Raw genomic sequence first — 13,002 nt, forward strand, 5'->3', positions numbered from 1 at the left:
GAGCCGCACCAATAACAGCTGATTCTTTTATTTACAGCACAAACACAATATCGATTCTTTTATTTACAGCACAAACACAATATCGATTCTTTTATTTACAGCACAAACACAATATCGATTCTTTTATTTACAGCACAAACACAATATCGATGTGTAAACTCAACCAAAAATATTACTTGTTTTGGGGATTTATTGATATTTGACTCATTTAATTTAATCAAAGAATCTACTGGCACAGAGAAACATGAATACAAACAGTATATAAATATATATATATATATATATATATATATATATACACACACACACATACAATATGCAAATGTAGGAAATATTTATTTAAAAGTAACATATGGAAGTATCATCTTCCTGACCCACATGTGTAGTCAGACCCACAGACTCAATGTCTCCAAATACATCAAATATGTTGGTTTTTTTTCCATTTGATGGAAATAGTGCAGCCATAAACACGTGTAGTTGAATTTTACACTCATGTAGCATCATATAGCTTCCACAAGGAGCTGTAACAAGCTGAACACATATATGAAATAAGATGATTTCAACAACCTCACAGCAGCATGAAGGGGACAACTGCATGGGGTTACAGAACATGTCTGTGTTGGTGTGTACTGCTGTGTTCCTGTATTCGATCTGAAAGTGCTGATGGCGGTGAGTGTTTGTAGGAAGCTTCCGGGATGTTTCTGAACTGGAGGAAGCCATGAAGTGGGGAGGGCACAGGGAGCTGCTGGATCACGTTGGTCCTCATCAGTACATCTGGTCCCAACACTGACCTAACCCGCAGCCGACAGATGTGGGAAAGACAGGTAATGGATTCTAGAGGGAAATAAAGAAAGAATTAAAACTACCCTCATTCAAAGTTTACTACAGATTCTAAGAGAAATTCTGCAGTGCACATTTTGTTACTGTACCAAAATATGGACATGGTTCCCACGTCTTCTCTGCTCGTCTTCGATCCAGGATATGTTTCAAAGGGAGCGACAGAGTCGACCAGTTTACAAACTCTAGCAGGTAATTCAACACCTCGCTGTCTGCCTGTTCAAACCTAGAAAGCATTGAGGACAGACAGAAATTGATCAAGTTTTCGCCATCCGATACCTGACCAAAGACCAAAGACTGAGAAAGAGTGAAATGACAGACTTACATATGAGGCTGAAGCAGCAGAGAAGGTTCCAGTCCTGCTTTCAGAAGCAGAGGAAGCCAGCACGCAGCAAAATGTACTTGGTTTAGTGCCACACAGAGCAGCCCCCTCATTTCCTGCAGCTTTAACACAGTTTTCCCATGATGATGTGGTACAGAACAGTTCCTGGTCAAAGTCTCCGGTCGAGGGATCCATCTGTGCTCCAGTATTAGTTGCAGCAGGTCAGTTTTGTCGGTGGCCAAGGCATAAATCCAGTCCTCCTCGTTCAAACTAGCTCCTGCAGCTATCAGCAACCTCACTGATTCACTGAAAGAGATTTTAATCAAAATCAGGGACAAATCCACCTGTTTTATCATCTGTCTGAGGAGGTCAAATCTGCTTTCTCACACACCTGTATGGTTTGTTGGATGTGCTACACAAGGCGAAGGAGAGTGGTGAACAGAGGCCCAGGATGTGCGTGCAATCCTGGGCGTCTGGGCTGTAACCTTCCCTCAAGAGCACCTCCACGCTCTTGCTCTGATGCCTGTGGACGGCCACGTACAATGGACTCACCATGCCATCACCACGGTCACACACACGATCTGTGACAGCTATCAGCCTCCTGAGGACACTGGATGGACAAAATCACAGAGGTAAATAATAATTATATCAATTATCTTTTATCAGGCAAAAATGCTAAATATTCCATATTTGCTGATCTTCCCTGTTTATCATTGTTAATGGAATCATCCTTGGGTTTTCACTATTTTTTGGCATTTAATCAACTAAATGATTAATAAAAAAAAATAAAAATAATCTCTTATCTTTCCTGAGTAGTTGCACCTCTTCAAGCCTCTTTTTGAATCACTCTTTAGTTCAACAGTTCACAACACATGTACAAATGAAACATGTGATGAGAGATCACAACTAAAAACTGCCTCTTTATAAGAAGTCACACTCTAAAAAAGGTGAAGGAATCACTGCCCAACAATATGTCATTGAAAGCCGAGTCAGTACCCGATGTGGCCAAACTCAGCAGCAGCATGAATGGGAAGCTGGGGCCAGTCGTGACTGCAGGCTATGTTGGGATCTGCCCCGTGGTCCAACAGGAAATCCACACATGCCTGGTGGCCCTCCTGAGAGGCAATCAGCAGCGGCGTGGCCAGATCAGCTGCTTGGGTGCTCACATTGGCACCTAAAGTGAAAACCAAATCAAACACACTTCATTATGTATCTTATTTTACTCAATTACTGGTTTAAGAAGAGGTAGAGAGAGTAGCTGGTACACAGGACAATAATTCTCTCTGACCAACATTAACGCTATAAACACATGCACACACAAAAATATAAATAACATAGAAAAATAAGCCATTTACCAGCATTGACAAGGATTTCCAGGCATTCCTGCTGTCCATACTGTGCAGCCACAAAGAGAGGGGAGATCTTATGGTCATCTAGTGCTTCCAAGTTGCACACATTGACCAGTATGCGCACAATTTCACTGTGACCCTGAGGGAATAAAAAAATATGTACGTTAGGTGACGTTAGGATACATCTCAGGATCAGGAGTTGTGTTTGTGGGCTCTGTTATCACCTTATAAACAGCTTGATGTAGGCAGGTCCAGCAGGACGCGGTGTGTGTCCTGTTGACCTCTGCACCTTTACTGACCAACAGTTCTACAACCTCCTTGTATCCACCGTCCACAGCTGTTGGAAAGCAGTTAGCAGCTGATAAATACTGCAGACACAATTAATACAAGTCTACAATCCAAAAGAGGGAAAACAGTACACTCATTAACACCAGTTTGATCATGTGCATGTGTTATACCTGCATACAGAGGACAGGATAAGTCGTTTGTCAGCTGGTTGATGTTGGCGTGTGCTTTCAGGAGGAGTCGGACCACTGCCAGGTGTCCGTGCCTGGCTGCCAGGTAACATGCAGATTCCCCCTCGTGTGTCAAAGAGTTCACATAGGCACGGCAGCCACTGGAGGAGCCTGCTGCTTGCAGTCAGAAAGGGAAACATTAAGATTTCCTCCTGAAATGCATATTAGACTTTGAAGAAAGATTGATTCATAAACTAGTCTGATAAGTGTTAAAGTAACCCATTAAGCAAAACTGCTAACATCACCTGGTTGTGCTGCTTTCCTGTTTCATACCAGTGTTTATATTTAAACTATCAAATGAAGTGAAACGATTAGTCCATTCCTAGATTAAATCATGTATCCAGGAAATACTCTCTGCTCCCAGCTTCTAAAATGTGAGCCCTACAACCCTGAGCGGTTCCTATAATAAGTCTTACCGCCGGCAGCAGACAGTATTTCCCGCACACAGTCCTCACTGCCGGCGGCTGCAGCCTCATGCAGGGCCCTCCAGCCTCGGTTGTCCCGACAGTCCACACTGAAGCCCCTCTTTATCAGCCTCCTCACCCGCTGCCTGCAGCCGCAGCGAGCTGCAGCAGCCACACTGGAGACCGAGTCTCCGTAGCACTCTGTGAAGTCCATGTCCTGCTTTAAAAAAGGAGTGAGAGCCATTGTGTGTCTGCCACTGAGCACCAGAGGACAGGAGGACATCGAAACATCAACATCCGGCTACCTGTCTGCTCCTACCTGCTGACGTCACCACCGTCAAATAATAAAAGGTGTAACCTGCCAATATACTGAGTGTCACACACACACTATGCAACATGTACAAAATGTTTGTTGTGCTTTTTAAAATAAGAAAATAAGGTCTTATTTATTCACCAGGTTGTGTCCCGACGTCTCACGAGTCGCTGTTTGATGCCGTCACACCACAACATCCTGTCGCGTGCCGCTACACGGTGACGGCGGCTGTGGTGCGACGCGTTGGATGTTAGCTTCAAGCTACAAAGAGTCAGACATTCAACGTTTTATTATCAGTTATATCCGCGAATAAAAGTTCACCCGTAGTTTGTTTGAAAAAAATACAATGAAATAAAATCCGTTTGAAGAAATGCGAAGACGAAGATTGAGCAGTTACCTGAAGAGAAGGAGGTAATCAGCGGGTTGTGGAGCAGATTGAAGGAAGGTACTGTTAATCTTCATTTATAATAAAACTATTACACACAATACACCACCTTCTAGCTGTCAGCTGCTTGATCCTGCACACAGATATAATATATATATAATAATATATAATAATATATAATGTTACTGTTGTTTAACGTCCTCACCGCTCTGCTGTCCTGGCTTCATCCAGGACTTATACTCCTGTCTCCTGACCTGTCTCCTGTCTCCTGACCTGTCTCCTGTCTCCTGACCTGTCTCCTGTCTCCTGACCTGTCTCCTGTCTCCTGTCTCCTGACCCTGTCTCCTGGCCTGTCTCCTGACCTGTCTCCTGTCTCCTGGCCTGTCTCCTGACCTGTCTCCTGGCCTGTCTCCTGTCTCCTGACCTGTCTCCTGTCTCCTGGCCTGTCTCCTGTCTCCTGGCCTGTCTCCTGACCTGTCTCCTGTCTCCTGGCCTGTCTCCTGTCTCCTGTCTCCTGACCTGTCTCCTGTCTCCTGCCTGTCTCCTGTCTCCTGTCTCCTGGCCTGTCTCCTGACCTGTCTCCTGTCTCCTGGCCTGTCTCCTGTCTCCTGTCTCCTGACCTGTCTCCTGTCTCCTGACCTGTCGCCTGTCTCCTGTCTCCTGACCTGTCTCCTGACCTGTCTCCTGGCCTGTCTCCTGTCTCCTGTCTCCACCTGTCTCCTGTCTCCTGACCTGCCCTGTCTCCTGTCTCCTGACCTGTCTCCTGACCTGTCTCCTGTCTCCTACCTGTCTCCTGTCTCCTGGCCTGTCTCCTGACCGTCGCCTGTCTCCTGTCTCCTGACCTGTCTCCTGTCTCCTGGCCTGTCTCCTGTCTCCTGACCTGTCTCCTGGCCTGTCTCCTGACCTGTCTCCTGTCTCCCGTCTCCTGACCTGTCTCCTGTCTCCTGGCCTGTCTCCTGTCTCCTGTCTCCTGACCTGTCTCCTGGCCTGTCTCCTGTCTCTTGTCTCCTAGCCTGTCTCCTGACCTGTCTCCTAGCCTGTCTCCTGACCTGTCTCCTAGCCTGTCTCCTGTCTCCTGGCCTGTCTCCTAGCCTGTCTCCTAGCCTGTCTCCTGGCCTGTCTCCTGGCCTGTCTCCTGTCTCCTGGCCTGTCTCCTGTCTCCTGGCCTGTCTCCTGGCCTGTCTCCTGTCTCCTGGCCTGTCTCCTGGCCTGTCTCCAGCAGCATCATGGTGGACATTGCTGTGAAGAGTGGAGCTGCTTGGGTCTGCAGCGCTCAGGGACGACACCTGGCTGACGTCCTGCTGTCTGTTGACGTCAGTAACGAAGAGGACCGAGAAGAGGAGCTCAGTCAGTCGGAGGGACTCGAAACAAACTGGTCAGAAGCTGCTAATTAATGTTAATTCCTGATTGTGAACACTTATACTGTAAAAAAGTAGGCCTGTAGTGTTTGGATTCATTCACACACGATCCCTGTTTATGTCAATAGTTGTATATTTTCAACTGTGTGTGGGCAAACAAACCTCATCACTGTTGTACTACAAGAAGAGACGTAGATGAGTGATAAGCAAATGTTACATTCATGGGTGAACGGCGCCTTGATCCATTAATCTTTCCTTGGCAGCGGTGGCCCAGTGCTGTTGGAGCAGACAGAGGAAGGCTCTCCCTGTGTCCTGACGCTCCACTGCAGCCCCTGCTCCCCTACTGCCATCAGCCGCCTGCTGCTCATCAGCGAGGCTCGAACCATGGAGCTGTACAACCAGATGGGAGAATACAGCGGGACAGTACGCGGGGAGAGAGACAGCCGCGTCCAGACAGACAGGTATACAGTACACAACACAGAGGTATCGCCACTTGCATGTTTTACATGTTATTTGAATTTACAGGAAATAAGGTTGTGCCAGTTATCACCGTTGCACAGTTAGTTCAGACTGATTTGAGTATTTCTAACACAAAGTTGAGGCCTCTGGTAGGTGTAGGGTCTGTGGTTTTTCATCACAAAATAACAGAGCGGCAGTTACTAAACTGGTTTCACATCTGATTCTCATTTCATGTGGGAGGCAATAAAAATAATCAGTGACGGTCTCATTTTGTGAGGTATGGTGCTGTAGTTAAAGCTGGATTGGTTTCATTGACGTGCCATGTTGAAGAATTCTAATAATTCACGGCAGGAAACAGGACAGGACCTGATGATGCAGCTTTTAGAGAACTTCAGGTGTATATTGAAGAAAAGTGTTGATGAAGCTAAAACACAGCAGTGTTAGTTTCATCATTGAGTTCAAGGATTCAGTCTGACAACATCCTGAGTTTGAATTTCGTCAGTGTCATCCCCACTGTCTCCTTGTCCTGTCTTACATGTCCCATCACTCTTAGTTTGTCCAGTGTTAAACATAGGCTATTTGTAATGAAGATTATTTTTAATGGAGTTCACATTGATGCATTTATTTTTCATTTCTGATGGATTAATCAGAGTTAAGTCAATGTTTGACTGGATGTTGAAGCAGTGTTTCCTTTCTCCCTCACAGTTCAGACAGAGGGCCTTTCTACAAGAAACAGCTGATCCTTGAGCATCCATCCTCAGCCTGTGAAGTGAAGGTGAGTTGGTTTTAAAGAGAAGTCAGTCCAAACACAAAGAGGACTAGCTGTGATATCAGTGTGATGAGCTCAGACTCTTGATATGACTGTCTCCTCTGTCTCTCGTCGCTCTCCCAGCTGCTCTCCCTGGCCGGTAGAAGCAGCGTTTTGGTGTGTCGAGTCATCGTGGGCCTTCAGCAGATACAGCCCTGCATGGCCCGCGGCCCCGGCATCGACATGCAGCAAGTGCAGTGTCTGGTTGAGGAGATGGGAACGAGCCTCTCGCCAGGAGCCCAGAACCTCATGGACATGGTTCACTTCCAGCAGAAGGTGGGAGAAAAGGAGCAGCAACTTACTTGTTACCTTAAACGACGAACATTTTAAGGATCTTAAAATGTTGTTTGAATGTCTTTAGCAGAGAAATTATAGCTGCACAAAATAATCATCATCCCTCGGTATGTGTTTCTCTCCAGAACCAGACCGGCTCCCTGGGCGGCTTCCTGCCTCTGCTGATGGGCGGTGGGGTTTTCTCTGCCATGACTCAAGGAGCCAACATCTCCCCAGCAGCCGTCAGCAACCAGCCCCCATCTGCAGACTCCAGGGTATCAACCTTAATCTCTCACCCCACAGAATGATGATGCCTTAGTTACTGCTCAAACATCAGAGCTGCAGTGATTAGTCAAATAATGAATAGGAATACTTTCTGGTTTCTTTAATCCTCTATGATGGTAAACTGAATATCTTTGGTTTGTGAAGAAGGCAAGGCCTTTGAAGCAACACTTGATGTTGATTAGAGTATAGAACTGAGCAGCTTATCACAGAGAAACTATTCAAACAACCAATAAAGAAGTTAACCAGCACAGGACAAGAAGCTAAAAGTACATTACAGTACAGCTGCAAAAGTTCAGCATCTAGTGCTCTGCTTGTTGCTCCATATAGGGCAGTATGATTCATTATAGCACAACAACAACAGATTACTCCATAATTGAGCTTTACCTCACTGACAGCAACCTCCTTTTTTTTAGCATGTCCACTGTGGGGGTTCAGAAAATGTTTACACATACTGTAGAGATGTCAGATAGTTTCAGAGAGTCTTGTTTGTGTGTCACCAGCCTCCAGTCAGCTCCATCAGACCTGCAGATGAAGTTCCACCGGCTCAGAACGGAGCCACATCCGACGGCTCAAACTCCTCCTCCCCAGACCCGCCGGTTTCTGGTGTCACTACTAGAAATATAAGTAAGGACAATGTCTTAATTTTAACAGTTAGGTTTTCAATGTTAGGAATGTTCTTTAATTTGATTATAGGTTGAAATTTTTTTTTTAGGTACCAGGAGAGTGCTTAAATTTTACTCTTAAATCACTGCTTATAGACTTGGACTGAAAGATGCAGCAAAGGCCTGAAAAAGAGTTGTAAGAGAGCATACAAATGTCTCTGTCCCCAGCAGACTGTCCAACCGCCGTCATTATCTATCGTCTGCCTAACGAAGGCTGTTTGACCACAATGTATTTAATAACAGACCCAACCATTTGTTTTTAGTTTTGAAATTCACGAATCTTAGCAGTTTGCGATGTGGTCTGTCTCTAGTGAGCAGTGAGAGCAGAGGCCCAGTGAGCCACGCCCAGCTGGCAGAGATGATGTCACACTTCCTGAAAGGGCAGGGACATGAGCGGGCGCTAAGCTCTTCCGGACCTGAGTTTCTGCCCATGCTCCAGAGCGTCTGCGGTCAGGTGACGAAGCTGAGACTGGATGATGCTGCAGCGGTGGCAGAGGAGGAGGAGAAGATGAGAAATGGCACATGGTGAGTGGAGTTCAGTGAGTCCATCCTGTTAGACTGTGTCTCCACAATATTCTTCTTTTTAGAGGAAGTGTTTGTGGTGTTTATGGAACGTTTGCATGTGTCAGTATAATTCAGTGCAACGTGCTGCTTCTCCTCAGAGAAATTACACAATATAATTACAATTTTGAGGATTCTTCTGTTATAATTAGTCAATGAAGTCAGCGGGACTGCTTTTATATCTGTGTCTCGAATAAACCCATCACTCCATGTTGTTGATCTGTGATCAGATAAAGTAGCTCCACCTTGTGTCAGAAAACATTACTGCAACAGCTGACTAAGTCTACGAAACATGAAAGATAACATTATTTTAAATGATAAATATTTATTCTTTGCTATTGGCATTATTACTACTATACTATACTAGCACTACTATTTGATAGTAATAGTAGTGCTACAACTAGAGACAGTATTATCCTTTAATAATCATTTGTTTAGGGAAAGGGTGCCCAAAGTTTTTCCCTTGAATGGCCGAAACTAGAACTTAATGGTGGACCACAGGCCAAAAGCAAACACCTATTGTATACAAAGGATCCTAAGTTCCTGTAAATGATTTAATCGGACATCACAGCCATTCCACGTACAGCGAGTAAGCCTGATATGTTGAGTGCATGCAAACTGCACTGCACTGCAGAAACAGTAAGCATTTTAGATCACTGTGGTTGAATTTTTGCTGCCCCAGCATTATCGCACAGACACATTGTTAAGGAGCTGAGCATGTGGGTGAAACAGAGACTTGTTTATTTAATGGGCCAGTTCTTTTGGTTGTCTAAAGTCACGTTGTTGCTGCCAAAAGTCAGTTCACGCCCAAACATTTCCCATTGTTTCTTGGGAGAATATTCACTGATCTCCAAGCAGCCTGGCAACACATATAATGACGTGTGTCGGGGTGAATTTCCATGTTGTTCGTCACACTGCATGGTAATAAAGTTATTTTTTTCAAAAAGCGGTCTGGTAACAATTCTGGTTAGTGAACAGCTGTCTGGGCAGTGGCTGCTAACAGTGCCGGGAGGAGGCTGATACGGACACAATAGTGTTTATTTATCGGCATCGCTGTATGTGTGAATCATTAAAATGTCGGCAAACAGCACCAGACCTCATTAAAAAATGTTATTGTTCAGCTAACACTGATGCAAAGGCTGAGTATCAGTTAACTTAATTCACAGCTGACATTAATTTCACTCTACAGTTGAAGAATGTCTTTAGAGCTGGTGCTACAAACCGCAGCTTGATAAATGAGGTTCTTTGTCAGAGCAGAGCAGCTCATGTGGGTTCAGAGAGAATGTCAGCTGAGTCTGACCCCACATCGAGGAGAGGACGGCAGCTCATTGGTACGTCTTTACCACAACATATCAGTCTAGTTATCACAGTGTAAAATATTATATTACTTTATTACATTATTTTAAATTAAATTTTGGTCATATCTACTCTTAGAAATGAATTGATGACCAATTACGTAATTGTAGTTTAAAGAAAAGTATGTAACGTTCTGTCTGTCTGTCCTTGAACCTGACTATTTGATCTTCTTGCGAAGCTTGTTACTTCCTATATTTCTCAGACTGCTTTTCAACAAAAGCTGGAAGTTGACTTGTAGGTGGAGGGAGCGATAATGACGGTGAAAGAAACAGGGTTAATTTGCCGTCTGTTTGCTTAAAACTCTGTCTCGTCTTGCAGTTGCATTGCATTGTGGGAAATTGAGACTGCTGCATTCTGGTCTACTTCCTGCTACTGCAGGTGCAGAAATTGGCCTCTGTGATAACTTCTACAATTGATTTCTCACCAGATTCTGACATTTACCAAATCCTGAAGGTTGACTGCATCAGCAGTTTTGTTTTATAACAGAAATGATTTCCACTTTAATAAAAGGAACATTGTTGAGCAGACAGGCAACAAAGATCAGAGGTGAACGTACAATGTGACAGACTGAGTAGCAGCAGTCCAGATTTCCACAATTACTGGAGCTGGAGTGTCAGGATTGGCTCAAGAAAAGACCTAAAAAGTAAAAAGTAATGCAGAGAAAATGCAAAGACATGCAGAAAGATTTGAAATGTTTGTAAAGGTGGAAAAAATTGAGAAAGAGGAGGTGTTTTGTAAAGCGTCTTGGTTCTGAACAGGTGGTTAGGATGAAACAAACTCAAAGTCAGCTGTCTGAGAGTTGCATACAGAAGGAAATGTGCTTGAGTAAGAGGGATGCAGCAGGATCTTGAGGTTAACGGAAGATGATGGTCAGCATTGACTGTGTGGGTGGTTCAGTTAGTGTCTGTGTTTATATTTGAGGTTTTGTCTCTGATGTGGCTTCATGTTTGTTCATGAATCAGTCACAACTCTCTCTGTCTACCCTGCTCTTTTCATTCCTCCACACTCAATACTCCTCTCTTTCCTCATTTTAGTGCATAATACAATATATCATATAATATGTACAGTACATTATTACAGTGCATTTAACATGAGTCACAACCAGTGTTAACAAGTCACAGTCTTGAAATGTCTCCCAACTGTGTTAACTACCTAATACACACTTTAATGCAGTTTTCATGCATTTCTCATTTTGGAATTAAACTTTTACTCTGCAGGCACTTTGCTTTAACCAAATGTTGCCACATTGTCCTTCTACTCTGCAGGGAATTGGACTCAGCCATGGAGCGTCGTCTGGAAGAGATGGAGAGGAGGCTGAAGGAGCACGTGGACCGTCGCCTCGACGCTCTGGAGCAGAAGCTGGAGAGGGCCCTGCTGAGCGCCCTGCCGCAGCTCACCCTCAACCAGGGAGCCGTGAGCAGTTCAGAGGGAGAAACAGCATCCACCGGACCATTGGAGCAGACTGCTCTGACACCAGCTATCCACTGAGTTCAGAACCACTAAAAGACTAACATGTAACCTGGAAGCCTTTCTGCCCTTGGTCCTCCTAAAACTGACCTTAGTGTCGGTGGAGGGGGGCGCAGACAACAACAGAGACAACAGCAGAAAAAAAGGCTGAAATATATATGATTGCAACAATCTTATAAAAAATATAAGATATAAGTTGTCCATATAAAGTATAAAGTCCAGCTGTCAAAGATGCAGCCTCTGTAACGGTTCGTTTATCTTTTATCTTTTGGAAAATAGCAAACGAATGCAACTCTTTTTATCAGCTAAAGTAGGATTGTGACATCAGGTTGTGAACACGATGCAAGTTTGGCCTAAAAAACCAAAAATGTCTAACTGCAGAAATCATATATCCCCAAAAATTATGTCCTGTGGCTGCAGTGCATTCTGGGCTATAAAAAAAGTGTTTTGGAAACCAAAATGAAGTAAAATTGAGCATAGACTCCAGGGAGCCCTCAGTCACAGCCCTGACGTAGAAAAAACAAAGAACAAGCTTTAAATTACTGCAGTGATCTTATTATTGGCAAATTTTAACATGATAATAATTTACATGCAACACCAGCAGAACACTCATATATTCACATTAAAATGTGCATTTAAACACTCCAAGGTCCTCCCAGGTTTCATGATCCACATGATCCTCCAGTCATCCTGACCAACAGTTATTCTTGTGCACACTTTGTACTGTAACTTCACTCATCTGCTATTAAGTGTTTTCAGTCAGTCAGGCATTAACTGTTTGATGTGTGGAAAATCTGATAATGAATACATATACTCGTGTTACAGGAGTATATATAGAAGGTGTAACTGATTAAAAAGTGTTTTAATATGGCACTGTTATGTTTTAAATAATGTACATGTCTGTAACATAAATCCGCCAGTGTAAACTATTAAAAGGACTGTGATGTTGATGGTTTTAATAACTACTGAAATACATAGCAATAAAAATATATTTATACAGATGAATGTCCTTTTTGTTATTTCACAAAACATGCTTCTAGTGTCAAACTTAGCAAATACATCACTCTGCACAGTGAAGCTCAAACATCCAACTATAGGAACAAGCACATACAATTTGAGTGGATGGGAACCTCAATAACTAAAACAGAGAAGTGCATGTGCAACAGGATACAAGAAATCCTGAATAGAGAGAGAAAACGAGTGAGATGATTGTTGAGCAAGGCACTAACTTTACAAGAGCTCAGTGCCTTGCTTTACTAAATTAGAAAGCTGTAGATCACCAAGACCGTAAGAGGACTATGGCAACCGTAACGAGCAGAACATTTGGGCGTTCAGTTTGGTATCTTTGGGCTCCAGCGCTGCATTTTCTGACCAGAGTCATAACATATGAGTCAGAAATACTTTTAAGAGTTGATAATGCTGATTTATGGATATTTCGTGTGGACCACAATGGCAGTTTGAGGAAAATATTGTCCAAGAGTTTCACGGAAGGTAAAATCAACTTAGCCTATTTTCCCTGCCAGGCCTTCCAGTAATGCTGACTCATAAATTGGTCACAAATGAACCATCAAGGTCACTGAAAGTCTTCTTTTGTGGAGAACCACTGCAGTGAGTTGTGTGTGGAAGACAACTGAAGTGAATCCTGCAG

At 43.9% G+C, this 13,002-nt stretch overlaps 2 protein-coding genes and 2 long non-coding RNA genes across 11 annotated transcripts; 2 read left to right on the forward strand and 2 right to left on the reverse strand.

The window, feature by feature from the left end:
- Positions 1-12: 12 nt before the first annotated feature.
- On the reverse strand, positions 13-4,029 carry asb3 (ankyrin repeat and SOCS box containing 3). Of its 4 annotated transcripts, none has more exons than XM_051417019.1 (10): positions 3,882-4,029; positions 3,440-3,644; positions 2,967-3,137; positions 2,733-2,845; positions 2,515-2,647; positions 2,156-2,333; positions 1,551-1,769; positions 1,163-1,465; positions 930-1,063; positions 13-834 (listed from the first exon to the last, which is right to left on the reverse strand). In XM_051417019.1, the coding sequence occupies exons 2-10, from the start codon at positions 3,639-3,641 to the stop codon at positions 602-604; spliced, it is 1,686 nt and encodes a 561-aa protein (XP_051272979.1). In that variant the 5' UTR covers positions 3,642-3,644; positions 3,882-4,029; the 3' UTR covers positions 13-601. The 4 variants fall into 4 exon arrangements, with proteins under 4 accessions (XP_051272979.1, XP_051272978.1, XP_051272977.1 ...); XM_051417018.1 differs by having other exon boundaries at positions 3,440-3,647; positions 3,882-3,981; XM_051417017.1 differs by lacking the exon at positions 3,882-4,029 and having other exon boundaries at positions 2,967-3,134; positions 3,440-3,710.
- Positions 3,692-4,449, forward strand: LOC127373032 (uncharacterized). Its single transcript, XR_007886856.1, has 3 exons — positions 3,692-3,778; positions 3,885-4,185; positions 4,357-4,449. It is a non-coding gene; the product is annotated as an uncharacterized LOC127373032 (long non-coding RNA).
- LOC127373025 (uncharacterized) lies at positions 4,375-5,235 on the reverse strand. 4 transcript variants are annotated; one of them, XR_007886831.1, is made up of 6 exons: positions 5,151-5,235; positions 5,056-5,088; positions 4,968-5,017; positions 4,701-4,814; positions 4,519-4,625; positions 4,375-4,436 (listed from the first exon to the last, which is right to left on the reverse strand). It is a non-coding gene; the product is annotated as an uncharacterized LOC127373025 (long non-coding RNA). The 4 variants fall into 4 exon arrangements; XR_007886828.1 differs by lacking the exon at positions 5,056-5,088 and adding an exon at positions 4,858-4,893 and having other exon boundaries at positions 4,701-4,809; positions 4,968-5,055; positions 5,101-5,172; XR_007886829.1 differs by lacking the exon at positions 5,056-5,088 and having other exon boundaries at positions 4,968-5,005; positions 5,101-5,189.
- cunh10orf88 (chromosome unknown C10orf88 homolog) lies at positions 5,081-12,355 on the forward strand. Of its 2 annotated transcripts, none has more exons than XM_051417045.1 (9): positions 5,081-5,174; positions 5,273-5,500; positions 5,747-5,944; positions 6,648-6,717; positions 6,835-7,026; positions 7,170-7,298; positions 7,809-7,932; positions 8,282-8,495; positions 11,153-12,355. In XM_051417045.1, exons 2-9 carry the CDS (start codon positions 5,352-5,354, stop codon positions 11,373-11,375), a joined length of 1,299 nt encoding a protein of 432 aa, XP_051273005.1. In that variant the 5' UTR covers positions 5,081-5,174; positions 5,273-5,351; the 3' UTR covers positions 11,376-12,355. The 2 variants fall into 2 exon arrangements, with proteins under 2 accessions (XP_051273005.1, XP_051273006.1); XM_051417046.1 differs by having other exon boundaries at positions 5,135-5,181; positions 5,230-5,500.
- The last annotated feature ends 647 nt before the right edge of the window (positions 12,356-13,002 follow it).

This window comes from Dicentrarchus labrax, unplaced genomic scaffold (genome assembly GCF_905237075.1).
Source record: "Dicentrarchus labrax unplaced genomic scaffold, dlabrax2021, whole genome shotgun sequence".
NCBI lineage: Eukaryota > Metazoa > Chordata > Actinopteri > Moronidae > Dicentrarchus > Dicentrarchus labrax.

Coding starts and splice junctions, on each gene's coding strand:
- cunh10orf88 (XM_051417045.1), top strand. CDS start 5,352: ATGGTGGACATTGCTGTGAAGAGTGGAGCTGCTTGGGTCTGCAGCGCT. Junction 5,501..5,746: donor GAGGGACTCGAAACAAACTG/GTCAGAAGCTGC, acceptor TTTCCTTGGCAG/CGGTGGCCCAGTGCTGTTGG. Junction 7,933..8,281: donor TGTCACTACTAGAAATATAA/GTAAGGACAATG, acceptor GTCTGTCTCTAG/TGAGCAGTGAGAGCAGAGGC.
- asb3 (XM_051417015.1), bottom strand. CDS start 3,710: ATGTCCTCCTGTCCTCTGGTGCTCAGTGGCAGACACACAATGGCTCTC. Junction 2,846..2,966: donor ATCCTGTCCTCTGTATGCAG/GTATAACACATG, acceptor GCTTTCCAACAG/CTGTGGACGGTGGATACAAG. Junction 1,770..2,155: donor GCTGAGTTTGGCCACATCGG/GTACTGACTCGG, acceptor TTGTCCATCCAG/TGTCCTCAGGAGGCTGATAG.